This window comes from Magallana gigas, chromosome 7 (genome assembly GCF_963853765.1).
Source record: "Magallana gigas chromosome 7, xbMagGiga1.1, whole genome shotgun sequence".
Taxonomy (NCBI): domain Eukaryota; kingdom Metazoa; phylum Mollusca; class Bivalvia; order Ostreida; family Ostreidae; genus Magallana; species Magallana gigas.
The window spans coordinates 21,440,704-21,462,055 of NC_088859.1; the positions used below are offsets into that span (position 1 = coordinate 21,440,704).

The following is a 21,352-nucleotide window of genomic DNA, read 5'->3' on the forward strand; positions in this document are numbered from 1 at the left end:
TAATAAGATCAGGCTCCAAGATCATGAAGCAGTCTTAGACTTAAGTCAAAAATTGTACACTGTCTTACTGCCTCTTTATTGGAAACACTGACAAAATTGAAATTCTATTAAAAGTGTCTTCATATAACATTATTAATCAACAATTTCAATTGTCATACTAAGATAAACACACATGATTCCTGAAGCCTGGTCTCCATCTACCGCAAATCAGTTAATTTTTTTTAAAGAAATCATTTCTGTACTATTTAAAGTTGTTGTGGTTTTTTTTAAGCATAAGGGATGAACTTTTTTAAAGTATACTGACTTATAGCTCCTATGGGATAGCTGACAGGAATAGTCAGTTGAATTTATATCTGGTCTATGAAGTTAATCTTAAGGTTCTCTGTGTAAAATGGAATATGTCATTGGTAATGTCTGTTCTGTGCATAATGTTTATGCAGATATACTGGTATCTCCATCCAAACACAGACCTGCCTACTGATAAATAAACTTATTATAATGAAAATGGACTTTAAAAGTACATTAATTTCTACATTAAACACCCCCCTTTCCATCCACCAATACATCTTGAAGTGCCATTATTAAACAAAATAACTAGTACAAAGTTTGTTCAACAAATAAATATGTTTATTATCTGGACAGTATAGTTTGCAAACATTGAGGACACATTTAGAATAGTAATATTGCTTCCATGTAACCAAAAAGAATTCTAAACAGAAAAATCAACTCTTGGACTGTACCAGAAAAAGGGAAAAATTAACATGGACAGAAATAATCCAAAAATAAATATCTATATTCATATATTCTTCAACAAAACAAAATATTTATTTACTATATTAACAAAATATAACTGTATTACTTCCAACAAAAATGCCCTCTCCGGTAAATAAAAATTTCATAACAAAGTGGAATGTTATAACAAATATAATTGACTGAAGTAAAACATTAGAAACAAGACATCAACAACCAGTAATAATAAAATAAGCACTGTTCCAAAAATATACACTGAAAAAAATATTAGATAATGAATTTTTAGTTTCAAATAAATGCCAACATATAAGGGATATGGAGAAGACTACTTAATTCTTTAAAACTTCTGAGTTTCCTTCAAGGGAGTTGTAATATTAAAGTAAACAGCAAAATGAAAATATAAACCCGGTACATGTAAATGAACATCATTTGCGTACAACTAAATCTACATGTACATGTATATTGAGTATACAGAAACATACAGTAAAAATATTCACTGAAAATCTAAATGCTAATATTAAACTCACAATGCCCAGTAGAATAGATGCTGAATCTTGTAATAAGAACACAGTTTGGTTCAAATACCGTACATGTATTTCACAAAGCCTTTAAATAAAGACAAAAACCAACCTTGATTTATTACATGCCAATTTGATTTAAACCATTTGAATTGTCTTCATACTGGTATTAACAGCGATAGAAATTTAAAAAATATATCTGTGAAACATGACCCAAACAAACAATATCTTTTTGTTTGTATATAGATTGCACAATATTTTTTTTACCCATACCCAATAATTAGAATCAAAATAATGTGTAAATCAAATAATACCTATTCGATAATATAACCTTAATATTGCACACAATACACAATACTGTGGAATCATCATTGTTCGTGGGGGGCCAATTTTCATAGGTTTCGTGGGTAACCCTCACGAATACCATTTGTGTGATAATAATTAAAATAATCCTAAATTTTCTACCAACGAAATTACGTCCCCATGAACGAGGAAAAATTTGCTACCCACAAACATTGACCCCCCACGAATAAGAATGATTCTGCAGTATTTGTGAAACCTGACCATATTCTGCAACAAAATAAGTTGAAAATTCCAAAACATGCAAATAAAAAAAATAAAAAAGGCAAGTTTTATATATATCTCAACACATTAAGGTAATATTACTGTTTCATATTCGACAAAATATGGTTATCAAAACAAAGTTAACATTGTGCGTGAATACCAATAAATGTAGGCTTATTCTCTAAACATCATAAGCCCCAGTCTCCATTATACCCATGAATGTGAATGTAATACTTGTATAAAATGCAAAGGGCACTTAATCAATTGTAAATCATAAATATTATATCAAAGATTATAAATATACTTAGTAGAAGGCAATAATAAATATAAATCATCGTTACAATTTCATTTAACATTGAAAATTCTTTTGAACATTGAGCCACTTCGAGTGATCAAAACTCAATCATATAACTATGAATGAGTTCATTTTCATCATCCTTGCTGTTTTAACTAAATCCATGTAAATCTTCAATACATTTGTAATACTATGGACATGTCATACAATTAATTTTCTTTTTTCATGTGATTTGTAATTACCATGGAACTGGTTAAATTTGTAGGGACCAATGGATTGTCAATTTTTTACAGGTTATGAGGGACTCATTTTTACATGTATGTTATTAGCATGTAAATAACAATTAGTGTTACATGTATTTCATAATTCAATAAGGATGCAGTTCGTGGGCAATGGAGTACCTACAAATTCAATGAAAATTGAGACAATGAAAATTGAGACACCACAAGATTCCACATTAATAAAGGTATAGTACCTGGTTATTGAAAAGAAAAACAAGAAAAGTAACTTATTGCGATACCTTTTCTAAATGTTGAAAAAACTTATAATATCATGATTTTAAATAACATAATAATAATAATAATAATAATGTTTAATCTCATGAAATGAAAATTCATTTATATTCAAATGAACAATGAAAAAAAAAGTACCCAAACTATACTATCAGAAAGACATCAGAGTTGGAAAAAAATATCTATATTCAAAGGAATGGTTTAACAAAAAAAGAAGAAAACGAAAGATAGTCACAAAGACATATACTTTGTTAATGACATTGAAAGACATTGAAACAAAGGATTTCAGAATGTAAACAGTATATTGCACATCATTATAATATTCACAGCTCAAAATAGAGATTCACTTATACAATACACGTACACATGTACAAATATATCACATGAATGATATTATGCAGACTAAGCTTTTGGTCACATGAATGATATTATGCAAATCAAGCTTTGGTCAACACATCCATAAATAAACATATATATACCTAATCCACACTACTTGAATGTTAAGTACGGTAAGTAAATAACTACAAGCACAATGTATAAATTGTACTGGTATTTGGTTTTGTGACCCATGGTGCAATGAGCTCATTGCTCTGTGGCCCCGTAATTAGCTTGAGCTCCAAGGGTCTGGACCGGGGAGCTTGTAGAGCTATACATGGTGTCTTGGGACGTGAAGCTCTCCGCTCCAGATTTGGACTGAAAGAATGGCTCTCGGTCAGAATCGGACAAATGGGTTACCTCCCCCTTTGGCTGAACCTCCCCTACATTTACTGAAGCCAGCAGCCAGGCTGTAAAGCACATCAAAAGATAATATTTTATAGTCAACAATTTTAAAGAGTATTAAAAAATCAGTTTCTTTTTCCTAACTACTGAAATAAAATAAAGATGTGCAAACAATACCTATTCATCACTGTATTTTATTTTCCCCAGTCTATAGCTTTTCAAGTTATGAGATGCAATATCTGACTATACTAATGATATTAGAGGATTCAGGCAAATGGAGGCAAATCAGTTACAAAATGTGACTTACAGGGAAATATTCCTGGAGAAATCTGCTGGGCATACTCCGTGGACGATGAAGGTTCTCCAACTTCTTCTCCATTACTGGCGGACATTTTTCCCAGTGTGATGAAATAGACACCGATGAATGATAAAAAGCACCTTCAGAAGAAAATATAGTGAAAATGATTGTAAGAGATTTTTAACTCTTGTCATTTGACTCATTTATAACAGACATGAGTCATATCTGCATTTTGGTTTACATGTACTTGACTTAACGTTGTTACAAGCTATGGTTTTCTAGCTGCTCGTATCTCTAAAAGGGTCGGACTAGAAAGCCTTTAGAACCATTTTAACAAAAGCTTGGACTTTGGGTAGTTGTGTCAAACAGCAATGTGATGTAGGCCTGTTTATTTCATTGCTGGCCACTCAGCCATGGCTCTTTGAAATTAACAAGATTTGTCTGGCTTTTGAGCCAAGACTACACAATCGGTGAATATTTCGCCTGAAACCGCGTCATTTTCAACTTGTTTTGAAGCAAGAAATAGATAGCTACGTCCAACAGAAAGTCCAAGGTCTTGTTCGAATGGTTCTAAAAGGTTGTGACGATAGAAAGTTACTGGTATAGTGTAATATGATTCAATGATGATGATATCTTGAATTTTGCTAACTTACCCTATAAAAAACATGAATATCTCCAAACCATTCATGCCCCAAAACTCTTTGTAGAAAACTATACCTGAAATAAAAACAAATGCATAATATTAATCAAATTTTAGGTTCTGGTTTTCTTTTTAACAGTCGATGAATTAAGATTAGGTTGCATGCTGAAGCCTGTCAAATTTCATACCTGCTATGATTGCACTTATAGTAAAGAAGACAAAATTAGTTGGCACCACTACTGTAGCATCAAAGTTCTTCATAGCTTCATTTAAATACCTAAAACAGGGGAAATTTGTTTCTTTTTTTAAAACTCAGACATACTGAATGTACAAAGGCAAGAGAGAGAGAGAGAGAGAGAGAGAGAGAGAGAGAGAGAGATTTAAAACATGATTTAAGGTTTCAAGTCAAATGTATCTGGTAGCTTCTAGCTGACTTACTTGATCTGTGTGATGGCTGTGACTATCATGACAACAATCATGATGTAGAGGATGGGATAGGAGAACTGGGAATTCCCGGCAAAGGACAACTGTAACAAGCTGGACACGGCCTTAGCTGCTATGACAGTGAATGAAGCTGCAAGATTGCACGTAAAAAGTTAATTATCAGCTGACCGTGCTGACGATTGATCAAATAGATTGATCTCTAACTGACTTTGAAGAGTTCAAAGTAGAGGGGTGGTGTCAAAAATCAGAAAACAGGTATTGTGGAAGTTGAAAAACCATGGTGAAGTATTATGGCTTCAGTACATATGTACTTGTTTAATACTACCAGTAATTTATTCTAGTAAGGTTTACTTTGATATACCTCAAACATTATAATCATAAACGTTACACCACTGGGACACTTCACTTGACTGGATACTATTTATATAGTTTACAGTGACTAAGTCTTACCAACAACAGAGGAAATGAGTAAAAATATGACCACTTTTTTCATTTCCTTGTAGTAGAGGAAGAAGAATAGTACACCCAGCACTACCAGTTCCACGCACTGAAAAAGGATCAAGCTCAGCTTCATTAATCTAACATGTTTATGTACATATCGTTATCATTCACAGTGTTATGTAGAGGGAAACAAATGTCTTAACAAATTACTCCAAGAAAACCAAACAACCTTTTCATGATCATAACAATTCAAATTTGGTTCAAAGAATAAAACTTTTATCATCAATAAATCCACAAGTTTACACATGTAACAAAAAAAAACAAAACCCTTGACATTTAAATGTTCATATCATATTTTTCACTGCAACCTTTTATGTTTACTTACAATATAAATCACAAAAGATAGCTGAGTGAGGGCTTGATTTAATTCATCTCCATTCAATACTTTTTCATTCTGAAATAGAGAATAGAATAACCAGTTTATTCCCAGCCTGTTATTGCAAAATGCTCGCATGAACTTATCAACTTTGTAATTGATAGTTCACAATAATAAATTTGTACTCGAGGGTAGAAATTCAAATCTGGTTGATGCTATTGCATCTTTATTGAACATTCATCAGTGAAAACAACTCACTTTTGCAGAGAAAGCAATAAGGAGAAATGCTCCTATAACAGCCAGAGCAGATCCTGAAATAAGAAGAAAAAACCCATCATATCAACATGTTTAATATAAACATATACCGTATATCCGGTTTTTTTCCATGTGTCACAAAATTTGCGAAAATTGGAAAAATGCGTTGCATTTTTAATTTGCATCAGTCATTTTTGAGATTTAAAAAGTTTCTTATAGAAAATAATATAGAATAGAATTTCTGCATATTCAATATTTTGCGATTTAACAGAGATCGCAAAAAAAAAGCGAAAATTTGATCGGATATACAGTATTATATTAAACCATATATATTTGGTCTTTTAGTGTGGATTCATTAATTTTTGTGGAATTTTTGAAGATAAGTGAAAATAACAGTTTCATGTTAGTATAAGTTTGATGTCTGTGATCCTATCAGTACAATATGTTATTATTAATAAATAATGCAATTCAATGATCACTTAATTCCATGGTTCAACTCTACAATGACTCAATGGATATTGGTCCTCAATGGATATTAATGAAAGCACAGTAAATATTAAAGGAAAATGATATTATAACATGTATTTGATGCAAGAAACTTACCAAACAAATGCTCAGCTTTTATTTTCTCTTTTAAAACCAAAGCCGCCAAGAACATATTGGCTACAAATGAAAGAAACTTACTGATACATTATCATGTTTTTGTTATATTGTATGAATAACACTGTATAGCATACTTATGCCTAAAAATAATTGTATTTAAAAGATTACCAGCAGACAGCAGTACTGGGGTATTCACATCCTTAACTAATGACGTTATTTATTTTAAAAAATAACCAATATGGTGCTCTTTTTTTTGACGTACTGGATGAATAATAAACATTTTTTCTCAATACCAACATTTCTTACTGAATTAAGAAAAGTATTTGGGAAATTTTATGCCCAATAATAAATTAATTTAATTAAAATTGATTTCTGCGAATTGCTTTAAATGCTTTTAAACTTGTATAATGTCACAGGGAAGTAAATTTTACTAATTTTCATTAGGTTGCCATTTCCTCTTTTCAGCTCTATATAAATTAACATTTCCATTATTTTATTCTTCTCATTTTATTTGCACTGTAGTGACTTACAGAAACAAAGATCACCCAACAAAATTCTCTAGTGCATTTAAATGGAAACAAGCATTTAAAGGGGCATGGTCATGATTTTGGGCAAAAATCATTTTTCCGATTTTAATGTCTACAATGCTTCAGTAATGCATTTTTGATAGGCAACCAAAATTTGAGTGTCATTTGTTGAGTTATAGGCGAGTTACAGAGCTTACAATTCTTTGCTATGTAAACAAAGCAAATTTCATTTGCTTATTAGAAATGCATTTCTAAAGCATTGTAAATAAAAAAACAGAATTTGACGAAAATAGTGACCATGCCCCTTTGAAAAGGAATTTAGAAAACTCACTCGACAGCTAGCTCTCCCTAAAGTGAGCAGCTAAGAAGATTTTACTAGAGGCTGGGGACAAGTTAGCCTCTTTTTTGGGGGGGCTCTGGGTTGTGATGTGAATGTTGGGACTACAAACCTACAACTGTTGTTGTTCCTAAGGGTGCAACAAGTGATGCTGGGGAAAATCCATATGCAGAGAAATTGCCAATTTCACCTAGACCCATTAGAAGAATTCCACTCCACCACAGTGGATCTCTTGTGTAGTGAACTGGGGTTGGATTCTCCGCATTTTTCATGTGACTGTATTTCTTGATTTAAAAAAAAATCAGTGCAACATACAGCATGCATTCAGAAAATCAACCTTAACTGTTTACTTGTTTCCAAATCACAAAAAATAACAAAAAACAATAAAGTGCAAACTGGTTGATAAATGTATTCATGCTTTAAATTTACCTGAATATTTAATGAGACACTTATTAGAAGATTTCCTCCAATGGCTAACAGACACCCTATTAATATGTCCTAAAATGTAAAAAAAAAACAAATTATGTAAAAAAAAAAGACAAAAAGAATAACTTTTACAAATTATAGTACATCGTAATGAACTAAAACATAAATGGTCGGACCTAGAATTTAACCTGGGGTCCCTATAGATTTCTAGTTAGATGCAAAATACCAATGCTAATCAATACTACTATCACTAGTCTATCAGAGTATCAGTACTTCTATCACTCCTTTGTCTTTTCAACTTTGACCTTTCGCCTTTTTTTTTTATTGCATTCAGCAAGTCTCAGTCAATAACATAGGATTTTATGAAGGCGTCATACTCGCCCAAGGTTTGCTGATTATGGTAATCTCAGATATTGTTGGTACGCATGCGCTAGACCATCCTGTTTACTATGAATGTTTATTATTATTTAAATATGTAATGTGACATATATCTGAGCAGGCCCCGCCATCACCAACTTTCCTCAAGTCAATTCTCAGCCTCAAATCTGAGGTTTGACCTCAAATTTATGTACTTTTCTTTAAAGGATTTGAGTTGAGGAACGAGTTGAGGGATTTGAAAATTTTGGTGACGGTGGAGCCTGGCTATCCCTTATCATTACATACTCCACATAAAATGTAATGTCTACAATAATGTGTACACATGCACTTCCAGACTCCCTTCACTTATCAGCTGTCTGTCTATCTTGGCTCAAACACAGTTCCTTGGCATGCACAGATCCATATCTAGAGGGGAATAGGGGGTAGGGGGTCATGACCCCCCCCCCCCCCCCCTAAAATTCAACATTACATATTTCACAAACCCCATCCCCAATGTTATTAATTCTATATAGTAAAATTACAAAAGGTATGCCTCGGAACCAAACCCCCCATCAAATGGCAAATACAATTATCCCTCGAAGCCCCCCCCCCCCACCCCAAGAGAATTATGGATCTGCGTAGGCTGTTGAAAAAATAAATTTTAAAAAGTTTGTCTTCTGCCTCAGATGTCATTTTATACAGTTAAAATTATCTTTTAGAGATACAAAACTTCCCAAACATAAAAAGGCGAAGGCAAAAGTGGGAAGGTGTAAGGCGAAGTTGCGATATTATTACTGGTGTTTGACCAGTTCTCGCCAGTACATTGTGACTTCATTTTATGAACACATAAAATTGAATTCGAAAAATGACGTCTCAATGTACTGGCAAGAAATGGTACATGTACTCTGCGAGAACTGGTCGTACGCCAGTTGCGTTCCTTCTCCTTCACAACTTTGCACTTTCGCCTTTGCACCTTCTTGTTCCCTGACACATCGTCACAGCTTTGCTCCTTTGCCTTCCAAACTCTGCACTCTCGCATCTTCACACTAAAAACGAAAGTGCAAAGGTTGAAGTGGCCCCATAGGAACACCATATGCTTTAACGATTGGTCCCAACCTGATAAAACAATTATCCCAACTCATATAATTCATAGCTATACTCTTTCTGCGACAATATGTCTTTAAATATATATAAAGCTTTTAAAAGCCTTAAGAACCTGATATCTTGCTGTAGTAAAAGCATCAGTAGATGCATTTGTTGTTGTTTCTATCTTATCGTGGATATCCATATTTTCATCTCAAGAATCCAAGAATCCCCAGCCTCTCTAGTCCTTTTTACGAATAAGATATTACCAAAACGAAACCAATACTGACATTGCTTTATTTTACCTAAAATTTAAAAATGAGATTATAATCATTTTAAGTAATGATAAATCCTTTTAAGAAACTTAATAAATAATAACTAAAACACCAAATTTATTAGTTTTATTGTCAACTATCATAACATATTCGTTCTTGTAATATATTGTCTTAAAAATCTGTGCATGCGCACATTATTTACATCTTTGACATCCGGCGAAGAAAAATTGAGGCCTACGGTCCTACTGATTACAGCAGTTTCTTTACCACGAATTTATTCCACGTGTAGATCTACGCAGTGTATGGGAAATAGTTCATCACAAGACATGCCACCTCCGGTCACAGTAGCTGCTCAAGCTAGACACACGGCTACCGTAAGTTCATGTTTTCATCCAGTGACAGGCAGCTTTACTATCTAATCTCGACGAACATAGCGCGGTGGTTTTATTTTATCTAGGAATCAGGGGTTTTCCTACTATTTTTAAACTGGGTCCAGGGTCCGTGGAATTGGGAAAATTGACGCGTAAACCATTCAAATTGGGAAAATTACAAAAAACGTACTAGTTTTATTTGAGGACCAACCTATGGCAAAATTTTATACTTTATTACTTCTCCCCCACAGAAAATGATGAGAAGTTTGGACGACTTAATTTATTTTATGATGTAACAATGATATATTCAGATTTTAGACTTCATTTTTATAGTTAGTGTTACTGAAATAAAATTGAAGCTTACAAAGATTAAAAGAAAATACTTTTTTTCTCCAAATTTCTAAAAGTTTTCCAATTTGTACAGTCGTTTTACCGGTAACGAATCAGTATGCGGTTTCGTCGTGCATGCGACTATTATTATCGGAATTCCAAATGTTTTTATTTTTTGTTTAAATCACGTTTCTTTGTCCTTCTTAACTGTAGTATCAAACTTCCGAAAATATAAAGGATGAATTACGGAGATAGTAATTCCAACACCCCCTCCATTTTCCTAGTTTCGAATACGTTTTCCAGTATCGAATCAAGCACCCTCTATCAATATTGACCGAATATTTTGGGGTGGATTAATTTAAAAAATGCACTAGAGGTACATGTCAATAGACTTTATATTAATGAAGAAGGAAAAATAATTGTTGAAATATGTTATTTAAACAAATAATATGATCGTTATTTTTATCGTACCGTTTTCCTGTCAAATTGAAACTGGACTTGAACATTTTTCATTTTGCGTTACTTTATAAAATGAATTTTCTTGAAAACACTTTATAATGATAATTAATGATAAGTAGTTGCCATTTGCCTTTGTTTTGCCCATATATCTATCAATATATCCAGCCAAATAATACTTCTGTCGCAATGAACCAACACTAGGAAATCTACAAGTGGTTCTATCTGAAGTCGTAATTTCATTCAAAACTCAATTATTATTTGATATGATGCATAATCTCATTAAATGGGTTACAATTACTAATTATCCACTAAAAAGAGTTCAATAAGAAACTTATTTTCATAGCTAGGTTTAATTGTTTTCACACTTTCGTTTTTTTCTGCCTTGCACTTCCGGCAGTTCATATCTGGGTCACCTTTTTAATTTGTAAATAATACGGTAAATAATCGTGCAAATGTCAAACAACTCCACACACTGAAAGAATATTTATTTCTGTATTATAATTACCTACCTTGGATTTTTCAAAACCTTAACTTCGTTTTCCACCAATAATTTTTCTAAAAATTATTCGATACTGGCAAATATTAGTTACCAGGAAAACGACTGTATAAGTTAAATAAATTTGTGCATTTTTTCCTTTTATTGATAATATGTTTCTTAATTGTGTAAGCCAATTGACAAACATGCAATAAAATAAGTCTTTGCAATATGGCAATGATATTTGCATTTGGGGGAGTGTGACTAAAATAGGTAACGAAACCCGGGGCCTTTTTCATTGCTTTTTCGGAAATAAAAGGTTTGTCCCGGGTAAACGTGTCTGGTTTTGTTCCGTCCCGGGTTTATAATATTTGGCCATAATTTTATTAAATGATATTTTTTGACGGAAATGTTGAATTATCTAAGTATTTAAACTTAAATAGCAATGATAAGTACACAAGTTTCCAAATCAACAATGTAAACCGCTTAATATCGCCAAAATGTGTAACCCGGGCTCGCTACCCATTTTAGTCACCTGAAAAATGAAACTGTGTAATTAATATTGAAAAACTCATTCTGTGATATAAAAATTTCAGCGAAGACAAAACAAGTTGTAATAAAGTATTCCTGCAAATTTCGTGCAGAACAAATGAGTATTTTTTTAAGTAATCAACAAAAACCCGGTTATCAGTTTCCAAAATCCCGGCCCGGGTCGGGTTTCGCAACCCATTTTAGTCACATTCCATTACAGAGAAACTAGTTTAGTAAATACATGTAACTGCAAATTTATGATTTAATGATAGTTTTAGCATATAATTCGAACAATTATTAAGTAATTATAAATTACCAATTTTAAAAATCATCACTATAAAAGCAATTAACATCTGTTGAAATCAATGCACAGTATGAGGAAATTCTGGCGAAGTTACGGAAAGCAAATGTGTCAATGAAGTCACACCCTAGTTGGTCCATTATTTATGCTCAGTAATAAACAAAAGCTGTTGATGTGGCATTTTAAATACCAGCAGAACATGTTCTGATATTTAAAATTATTGACACTTGATTGAGAAAAATGGATCTGGATTTGGGAAAATATCGGTAATTTGTGGATTGGGGATGGGTCCGGTAAACGGACCCAATACTAAGCAAGGAAAACCCCTGTGGAATCAATGTATGATTACTTTGGTTTAAAATTAAACATCTCAACAAATACGCTTTGACATATTATTAAAAATACAAATACAAATACAAATATTTTATTGGCACAAACACAATTACAATAATTGGCAAAGGCCCAATGGATATATAGGGACATCATTGTATGTTTAATAAAAGCAATAAATCTGTGTTTTATTTATATATTTATTTATTTTAATACACATATGTCTATCTATACATCTCTTGTTTATTAGCTTCCGAGAGTTTGAATCCTGGTCTACTCTGTCATTATCTCTCACAGGGTTGTCTCTAAAAAATGAAGTAGGAGGAAGAAATAAAAAAGTAGACGGGGGTTGTAAAGGTCAAGCTTATAGCTAGATTATGTTTTAATGCAATGATAGCCAGGTAATTACGTCATTTTAGAAGGGGGATTTCCCCGCTCCCCGGGTCTTAGAGACAACCCTGGTGTCTCTCCCATCCAGTTACACTATTAGAACCATTTTAACAAGACCTTGGACTTTCAGTAGAACGTTACTATCTATTTCTTGCGTCAAAATAGGTTAAAAATGACACTGGTTTCAAGCGAAATATACACCGATTGCGTAGTCTTAGCTCAAAAGCCAGACAAATCTTGTTGATTTCAAAAAGGAATCATGGCTGAATGGCCTTCAATGAAATAGACAGGTCTACGTCACATTGCTGTTTGACACCAACTGCCCAAAGTCCAAGCTCTTGTTAAAATGGTTCTATATGTTTAACGGTGTGACCGCATGGAGGTTGAAGCTAATAAGTTACTGTTGACAACTTGTTTTGTCTATACCGATTCATTTGAATAATGTGTGCAAAGTTCGATCTGTCTAAATTCAGCCTAATAACTGATTGATTTATTCATTACGCAAATGGTCATATGTTCAAGTCTTCATTATGATGTCATATCATACACTGAGTGATTCATTCCTGCAACGATTTTGGCTCAAATCGTATATAAATGACAAGAACATTTGTATTTCTTACCTGCCCTCAAACATTGTAGTTGATTATGGCATAAATTAATCCAAAAATATCAAGTATAGTCCATATATTGGTTATATATCATGTATGTCAACAACGCAAGTTGAATTTGTTCGCCATGTTTACTGACCTTGATCGGTTTTATTTTGGACAGCCAATGAGAATTCAGGAGAGGATCTTGAACTAAATATAGGAATTCCCCTATTTTAAACATAATTTACGCGGTAAATATGAATTATCCATTATATACTATTTCCTTAAACAATATTTTAGTGATGAAATACGGTAAGATCAATTATTTACAAAGACATTATCAAGCCCATCAAAACTCCAAGCGTAAATCCCATATAACTACGCGAGAACTGTCATGGCTGCTGAAAAAGACAACTGGTAAACATACTGCTGTGTTTTATCTGGTTTTGATTTAAATATGGTTTGTTTGTTTAAACTGAATTAAAAAATAATTTTATCTAAAGGAAAAGAAACATAAAAACAATTTTTCAGAACAAAAACGCATAAAAAAATTAATTTTGCACCATTACGGAGATCCTATGGAATTGTAGCGCTCTCCAGTAAATATCAGATACGGTATATAAAATCGGAGAGGGCTACATTATTGCAGCTAGAACGTTCCAAACAATTGAAATATTCAGTATCTATAGATGGATAGAAACGACTAATTGCAGATGCACAATTTTCAAGTTCATGAGATAAAATTTTGTTATCTCCAAAATATTCTTTATTTTCACATAATATACATGTTATCTATTTATGTATTGGAAAAGCTTTGTTCTCATGGGCCTTTTGATTTACAACTGCAGCTGGGTTACTTTGAATTACATTTTAAATCCAAAACCTGCTATTTTAGCCATTGAATTATACAAGTTAACAATAAATGATTTAAGTAATAGTAATCTATAATGTGACAATGAAATTTCCTCACATTTGTGCTGACATTATTTGCATAGAAATTTAACAAGAGCAACCTCTTTGTAACCATAGTGATATTTGATAGCTGAACTCTTTGCTATTCAGTCAGCAAATGTTGTTAATATATTCATAAAGTCAAGGATGTCAAGCAAATTAGCAACACCATTTGGATCCACATAATCACATTTCCCTATTGTCTTGCATGCATTCATTAAAGCAGGTACATTTTATCTTGTTGACAAATCTAAATATCTAGACCTTATATTTTGCATGTACTAGGTTAAAACTTTAAGGAGCTAGGGTTAAAGATTAACAGAAATTAGAACCATTTTTATTAATAACAAGAGCTTGGACTTTGGGTAGTTGTGTCAAACAGCAATGTGACATAGGCCTGTCTATTTCATTGCTGACCACTCAGCCATGGCTCTTTGAAATCAACAAGATTTGTCTGGCTTTTGAGCCAAGACTATGCAATCAGTATATATTTCGCTTGAAACCAACGTCATTTTTAACTTGTTTTGACACAAGAAATAAATTGTTTTTTTATACTTTCATGTTAAATACTGAAATCTGATTGGTTTAGACGCAGTTCATAATCCGTTCTATTACCCTCAGCGTTAGCAACACACTACGCAATGGGTAACACAACGAATTGTTACATGCGCGTAAATTATGCGCGTGCGGCTCGCCATGGAATTCACATCATTTCTATATAAAAGCAGTAAAAATATCTCTAAAATTAAGACATTCAGTATACTAAAATAAATAGTGCCTGTTTGGGAGGATAACAGTTTAAATTGACACACCTCGAAAACCATTGTCAACCTCCGCTTCGCGTCGGTTGACAATGGTTTCCTCGGGGTGTCAATTTTAACTGTTACCCTCCCAAACAGGCACTATTTATATAACGTCCTACTGGAAGTCCAAAGCCATGTTAAAATGGTTCTTCTTGTTTGAATAATATGTAACAGATTCTTGCGTTTAGAAGGATGTAACACAAGTGTGTTGTACATGATTTAAAAACTTGGCGTTTATATATTAGAATGTAGATATGACAATTATGTCAAATAAAAGCCCTGTAACCATGGTAATAATGACTTCTAATGCATATCTTGTACACAAATATAACAATAACAATCAGATCTGACAGGTATTGTACATGTACCTCAGTAAATTGTGTATCCACATGCCTCACATGTTAAATAAGATACCAGGTATGCAGTGTTCTCACCCTTTAAGTTTGTTAGCATTAAAAAGAACTCAATTTTTGCTTTAGGAATATATAAGGCCCAGAGCTCTTTGTAGAACCTTGTGTAATATACATTTAAAGATTAATTAAGTTTGGCAAAATCTGACAAAATTGCAAATCTTAATATTTCAAGAAATAAGGCTGAAACATATCTCTGCTCAGTTGATAATGTACGTCTTGCTGTAAAAGAAAAATGTATTATTAGTAATAATCATGTACCATAACTAACTAACTAACACTCCCTCTCTTTCTCTCTCTCTCTCTCTCTCTCTCTGTATTCAATGTTATTATATTAAATGTTTGATGTTAAAGTTTGTTTTTCTTTTGTTTCAGTTGATATTTCTACATGGCCTCGGAGATACAGGGTAAGATTTTGAATTTCTTCTTTAGAATACTTAGGTGGCAATTTGTTGCATAGGAATTACTGGTAACCTGCAACAATTTTATCCTGTCACTACAGCATAACTGCTGTTCCTATCACAAGAGACTAACATTAGTCATTGACAATCATTAAAAGTTTGATATCATACATGATACAAGCTCATTAGCAGGAACCTGAAAGCAGTTTGATGATTGTTACATTGCAGAAATACTTTACTAGTTTTAATTTGGCCAAAGCACTATACTGAGCCTTATATATTCATACAAAATCTATTGATTACTTGAGCATTAAATTTTCCTCAAATAATTAACTATTGGCACATTTTATTGAACAGAGAAGGAAATAATTCATAGTATTTGATTTGCCTTTTGAGACATATGATAGATGTACCAGTACTTGATATGAGAATGGTATCTTTTGATGTAAGGAATTGTTATGCAACAAGACAGAAATTGTACATGAGGGATAGTGGCGGATGCTGGCGGATTATTAAATGCGTCTTTTACACAAAACTTCCCATTTAATGTCACAGTTAATGTTAATTTGTTATGATTTGGGGATGAGAGCCCATAAGCAAAGACCAGTTTTAAAATAATGGATGAATCTGTGAAGTTAATTTTTATCTTGAGGTAGCAAGGGACAGTTTCTGATAAAGTACCATCAATATGAAAAAAGAAAAAGATTTGCTCAAACTATGCATGCTGCTGAAAAACATGAAATGTGCATTTAAAGTTTCATCCTAAAGTCTTGTGCTTAAAATAATGGATGAATCTGTGAAGTTAATTTTTATCTTGAGGTAGCAAAGGACAGTTTCTGATAAAGTACCATCAATATGAAAAAAAGAAAAAGATTTGCTCAAACTATGCATGCTGCAGAAAAACATGAAATGTGCATTTAAAGTTTCATCCTAAAGTCTTGTGCAAGCATCCTGTGTCACCTTAAGAGAAAATATTACTGTACTTTTGTAAAACCTAGTCTATGAGTATAGTTTAAATTTTACCTAATTAAAATATGTACATTTCTTTTTACGTTGTTGAACCTTATTAGTTATATTAAACTTCATTGAAAGAACAAGGAGTAGAAAATGCCTCATACGTAGGTTTCATTTACAATGACTTTAAAATCTGAACTTTACACAATGCAGCATTGATTTTCTTCCCCGCTCATTATAATGACTCGTACTATCTTTATAACAGTACACCCATCTATAAACCGTTTAAGTACATTCTCAATATAGCACACCAGTTTCTAGTACTTTATTACAGCGGGCTTAATAATTAATTGATAGTAAAATTGGAACTGATGTCAGAAACATCAGTCATTGTCCAAACAAATGCAGAGTACAAACAGTCCTATTTTAAGCCTTTGGCTGTCGGAATAAGCCCCTGACCGTTGATAGGATTTGCATAAAATACTGAAAGCAGCAGGGAAACTCTCTCAGGGTGCCTGACTGAGGGCTAGTAAGACCGACAGAGCTGATTAATTTTTAAGCGGCTTAACTTGGGCCAAAACTGGAAGTTTGAAGCATAAATCAATGACCAAATGGCCGCAGCAAAATTACAGATAACGAATGACGTCCTATGATGTCATGAGTATGATGATGAAGTTCAGATAGAACCTGGCACAAGAATGGTCATTACAGACCATTACAAAGTTGTGTATTTGATGAATAACATGTCCCTATGATGACATTTAATTTGCAGTTGTGTATTGCTAAACCAAGATACAATACAAAATTAATATAAATCCATCCAAAAGTACGGTATTTATTTATTTTATTGTTGGGGTAAAAAATTAGTAGCACACTAAACATAAGGATCTCTGCAACCAAAGCCAATTAAATCATGATTAGAAAAATGATAAATCTTAGTTATTAATTATATTTATATTATATAAATTACCGTAAAAGTAAAATGTGCAACGTGTAAAGTGTACCAGTAATTAATTCTATATGAAATAAATTTTCTGTTCTTGTCTAATATTATAAATTGCATATACTAATTTCCTCATTTTATTTTTAGTCATGGCTGGGCAGACTGTTTCAGAAGCATGAAACTTCAGCATATAAAATGTGTATGTCCTAATGCGTAAGTCACTATTGCTTATTTTCTACGTTAACCCTTTGCCCTTTTATAGAAAATTTCACCAAAGAGTCTCTAAACTTTTATCAAAACCTGCATTCACAAACTTAATTTTTGCATCTTTATCTATGATTTAAAAATGTAGGGAACATTTTATGTACTTGGTAACTCACAAAAATGGCTTGAACAGGAGCGTGCTGTTTTGATGCTGGTAGCTGTTACCAGTCTCATGACATTCGACTTTTACATTAACTATTTTCTCATTACAGGCCCATTAACTCTGTCACATTAAATGCTGGAATGAAAATGCCATCATGGTAAGGTCAATTCTGCATTGCCATTTAATCATCAAATACTGTGATACTTAGTAGCTATCAAATTTAATGTTAGTGGTTTTTATAAAGCCCCTTGAGAATTGCAATACATGTAGCAAGATTATTGTACATATTGACAGAAAAATTTGCATGCAAGTTTTTTCTGGTGTATGATTATAAGAGTACTCCACAGGTTTGATATAATTGGTTTGGGACCAGACAGTCCAGAAGATGAAGAAGGTATCAAGGCTTCCTCAGAAATTTGTAAGTTTTTTGGGGGTTTTCAAGAGTGAAGGTTTTGGTGAGTGAGATATTGAAGTAAAAAAAAAATACAATTTATAGTTGATATTAGAGTTTTATAACAGTGGATTTTTTATGTACCATATAGCAAGTTATTTTGAGAAGCATGCAATCTTTGTTGATCTGCAAAATTGAATTGCAAAATGGGCTTCTGGTATCAAAGCGAGAACTTCTCTGAATTTAATTTCTTATTTATGAAAAAAAAGCTTAATTACCTGTTTATAAGTACACCTCACAAGACTTTCCACCATTGTTTTCAGTACAAAAGTTAATTGAGGAGGAAGAGAAGGCAGGTATTTCAGCGAACCGGATCATGATTGGTGGTTTCTCTCAGGGAGGGGCAGTGGCCCTACACAGGGCCTTGGCCACGGACCAGAAGCTGGCCGGGGTGGTGGGGCTGAGTACCTGGCTCCCCCTACACAGGAAGTTAGATCAGGTAATCCATGAACTTGTTACGCACAAGGTTTACTATATGCATAGATGTTATTCAAGATGCAAATATAAAATTTGATTTGTACTTTTAAAAGCTACACTGGGTACCGGTGCCCAAATTTTGAACCTTTTAATAAAGATGTTTATTTTTTGTAAAACTCCAGTTTTCATTCATTTTATTTTGCAATTTCAAAATCAATATTTCACAGGCTTTGGATCAGAACTTATAACATCGACAGCGTTGTCTAGTACATTTTTTCATCTGTTTGGGTTGTACAATGATGTATAACAGGTGAACACTTTTTTTTGCAGGTCAAAAAGTCAGACCACATTAAGGAGATGGCCATTTTCCAAGCTCACGGCACGGAGGACCCCCTTGTTCCATTTAGATGGGGCGAAATCACGTCCAAAGTCCTTGCCAGCATGTGTGCAAATTACTCTTTTCACAACTACCCAATGGCTCACACCTCTTGTCCTGAGGTACAAATATTTATTATTATGTTCAATGTAGACAAAAATGAAGCCATTGGTATGCCCAAACATGTTATTCATGTAAATTTTAAAATGTTCAGGGTGGTTGGGTGGGAGTTGCGTTTGTCAACTTGCTAGAACAAGTTTAAAACTTTCATCCAAGTTGTTACATTTCAATAGAGAATCAATGAAAACTGAACTAATGATTGATCTTTTTTTTTTTTACAGGAATTGGCAGATGTCAAAAAATTCTTAGAAACAAATTTACCCTGATTTCTAGTCGGATCTGTGTCCATGCTTTTGTTGGGATGACGTGTTGGTTGACTGAGATGTATTTATAGCTCTAGGTGTGGTCAAGAGTTTTAACAAAAATATCATTACCTCAAGTGCTACAGATTCCTGTGCAATAAGATGACAGTTTGCTCATGAGACTCACTGGTAGTGTCTGTGCAAGTGTTAAAATTGTTTACCATAACTTTGTTACTAACAATTTTTTTTTCTCGTTAAGCATATCAAATCCCCTTTTATTAAATATATTGCAAAAACTTCCCACCGTAAAAAATTTATATTCAGATAGGAGTCACGTGAACAACCTCATGTGTAAATTTATCAGCGATATGTCATATGCACAACAAGTGATGACGTATCGCTGATGACGTTCTCTGCTTGTTCATTGGTTCTTGAAAACTCTATCAGCCAAAAAATGGTTCAACTCATTTCTGGACATAGTTACACCATTGTATTGCACTGAGTGTTAGTTCAATAAGTGTATTGAGGGTTGTACAAAAGAATGTTCTTTTTAGATAGACTGTATCACATATTATCATGTACTTACTCAGTCGAATGCCCTTTTACATGTGTGTATCAAAGCCAAGTAGTGCATGTTTCAATTTTGTTGTAATGCTGTTATTTTCTGCACTATAAACCTTTGAGATGGTCTTCATCAGGAATCGAGATGGATGAGACTAAAGTGAGATACAATGTTAATCAGACCCAACCAGAACACAATGTACATGTACTTACATGTAGATTTCATTTTGCCTGCACTAGTATTAGTTTTCTCTGTTTACATGTTATGGACTTTAAAGGAGCAAGAATTTTTGTACATTCACTCTAACCTGTAAAGGTGTTTTCCACTAAATATACGAAGCCATTCCTTTCTCTTTACAATTTAAGGTATTTGTTTCAAACTGCTAAACACATTAACCTGTTTTTCTCTGTATAAGCATTTGTCTCATATTGAATGTTTGTTAATCTATCATGTTCATTGTGAAATCATAAATTAAACATACATGTAGTTACTGCTTCTCAGATTTTCAAGAGGGTTTGTAATGTTTACTGTATGTTTAAAAAAAATTAATAAAATAAAAAAATTATGACCCATAACAGTTTTATTAGTGATTTTGAAATGATCGAGACCAGCACAGGAATGTTCGTTTATATTGAAATTATTCAATTCAAATGTATTATCAATAGACATTGCAAAATAAATCTTGATTTTAATGTTTAAAATTATAGATACAAAGAGATTTATTCTATGAATAAGTTAATGATCTTGAAGACAATGTATCCAAAGTAGATGTTGTCATAATTAATTGTTATGATGGAGTATTTTCAGTGAATAAATTGGGTATACATTAAAGATTTATCGGTAATTCATTGTTGAATACATTTATTAAGTGTACTTTAATTGATAATAAAGATGATTACTTAAAAATATATTTTGAAATTTTTATTTATAATTCTTAATCATGTTTAATATCTCAAAGAAATAAATAAACTTTTATGTTGTGTGGGTTCCTTACCGGTAATTTGTTGTATTGTAAAAGCAATTTCAACAATAGCAAGAAAGGTAAATGTACATTAAGAAATAAAAAGAGGATCTGGATACCATATACATCCCATCCCCCCCCCCCGAATACAATTTAAAGAGGCTGTCAAATCAAACATGCCCTATAAGCAGCGCCA

At 32.8% G+C, this 21,352-nt stretch overlaps 2 protein-coding genes across 2 annotated transcripts; one reads left to right on the forward strand and one right to left on the reverse strand.

The window, feature by feature from the left end:
* Positions 1-605: 605 nt before the first annotated feature.
* On the reverse strand, positions 606-9,426 carry LOC105344823 (NIPA-like protein 2). Its single transcript, XM_011452721.4, has 12 exons — positions 9,280-9,426; positions 7,710-7,778; positions 7,393-7,564; positions 6,417-6,476; positions 5,817-5,869; positions 5,568-5,636; positions 5,192-5,288; positions 4,736-4,871; positions 4,486-4,574; positions 4,311-4,374; positions 3,667-3,797; positions 606-3,424 (listed from the first exon to the last, which is right to left on the reverse strand). The coding sequence occupies exons 1-12, from the start codon at positions 9,349-9,351 to the stop codon at positions 3,222-3,224; spliced, it is 1,215 nt and encodes a 404-aa protein (XP_011451023.3). The 5' UTR covers positions 9,352-9,426; the 3' UTR covers positions 606-3,221.
* Positions 9,427-9,609: 183 nt separating this feature from the next.
* On the forward strand, positions 9,610-20,770 carry LOC105344824 (acyl-protein thioesterase 2). The gene is made up of 8 exons (XM_011452722.4): positions 9,610-9,795; positions 15,738-15,769; positions 17,808-17,873; positions 18,137-18,184; positions 18,375-18,445; positions 18,742-18,917; positions 19,226-19,393; positions 19,613-20,770. Exons 1-8 carry the CDS (start codon positions 9,724-9,726, stop codon positions 19,655-19,657), a joined length of 678 nt encoding a protein of 225 aa, XP_011451024.4. The 5' UTR covers positions 9,610-9,723; the 3' UTR covers positions 19,658-20,770.
* The last annotated feature ends 582 nt before the right edge of the window (positions 20,771-21,352 follow it).

Bases quoted from the DNA above. Each gene is read 5' to 3' on its own strand.
- LOC105344823 (XM_011452721.4), bottom strand. From the start codon at position 9,351: ATGGATATCCACGATAAGATAGAAACAACAACAAATGCATCTACTGAT. The intron at 5,870-6,416 runs GTAAGTTTCTTG...TTCTTATTTCAG, and splicing joins AAAAGCTGAGCATTTGTTTG to GATCTGCTCTGGCTGTTATA. The intron at 3,798-4,310 runs GTAAGTTAGCAA...TTTCTTCTGAAG, and splicing joins ATATTCATGTTTTTTATAGG to GTGCTTTTTATCATTCATCG.
- LOC105344824 (XM_011452722.4), top strand. From the start codon at position 9,724: ATGGGAAATAGTTCATCACAAGACATGCCACCTCCGGTCACAGTAGCT. The intron at 17,874-18,136 runs GTAAGTCACTAT...TTCTCATTACAG, and splicing joins AAATGTGTATGTCCTAATGC to GCCCATTAACTCTGTCACAT. The intron at 18,918-19,225 runs GTAATCCATGAA...TTTTTTTTGCAG, and splicing joins TACACAGGAAGTTAGATCAG to GTCAAAAAGTCAGACCACAT.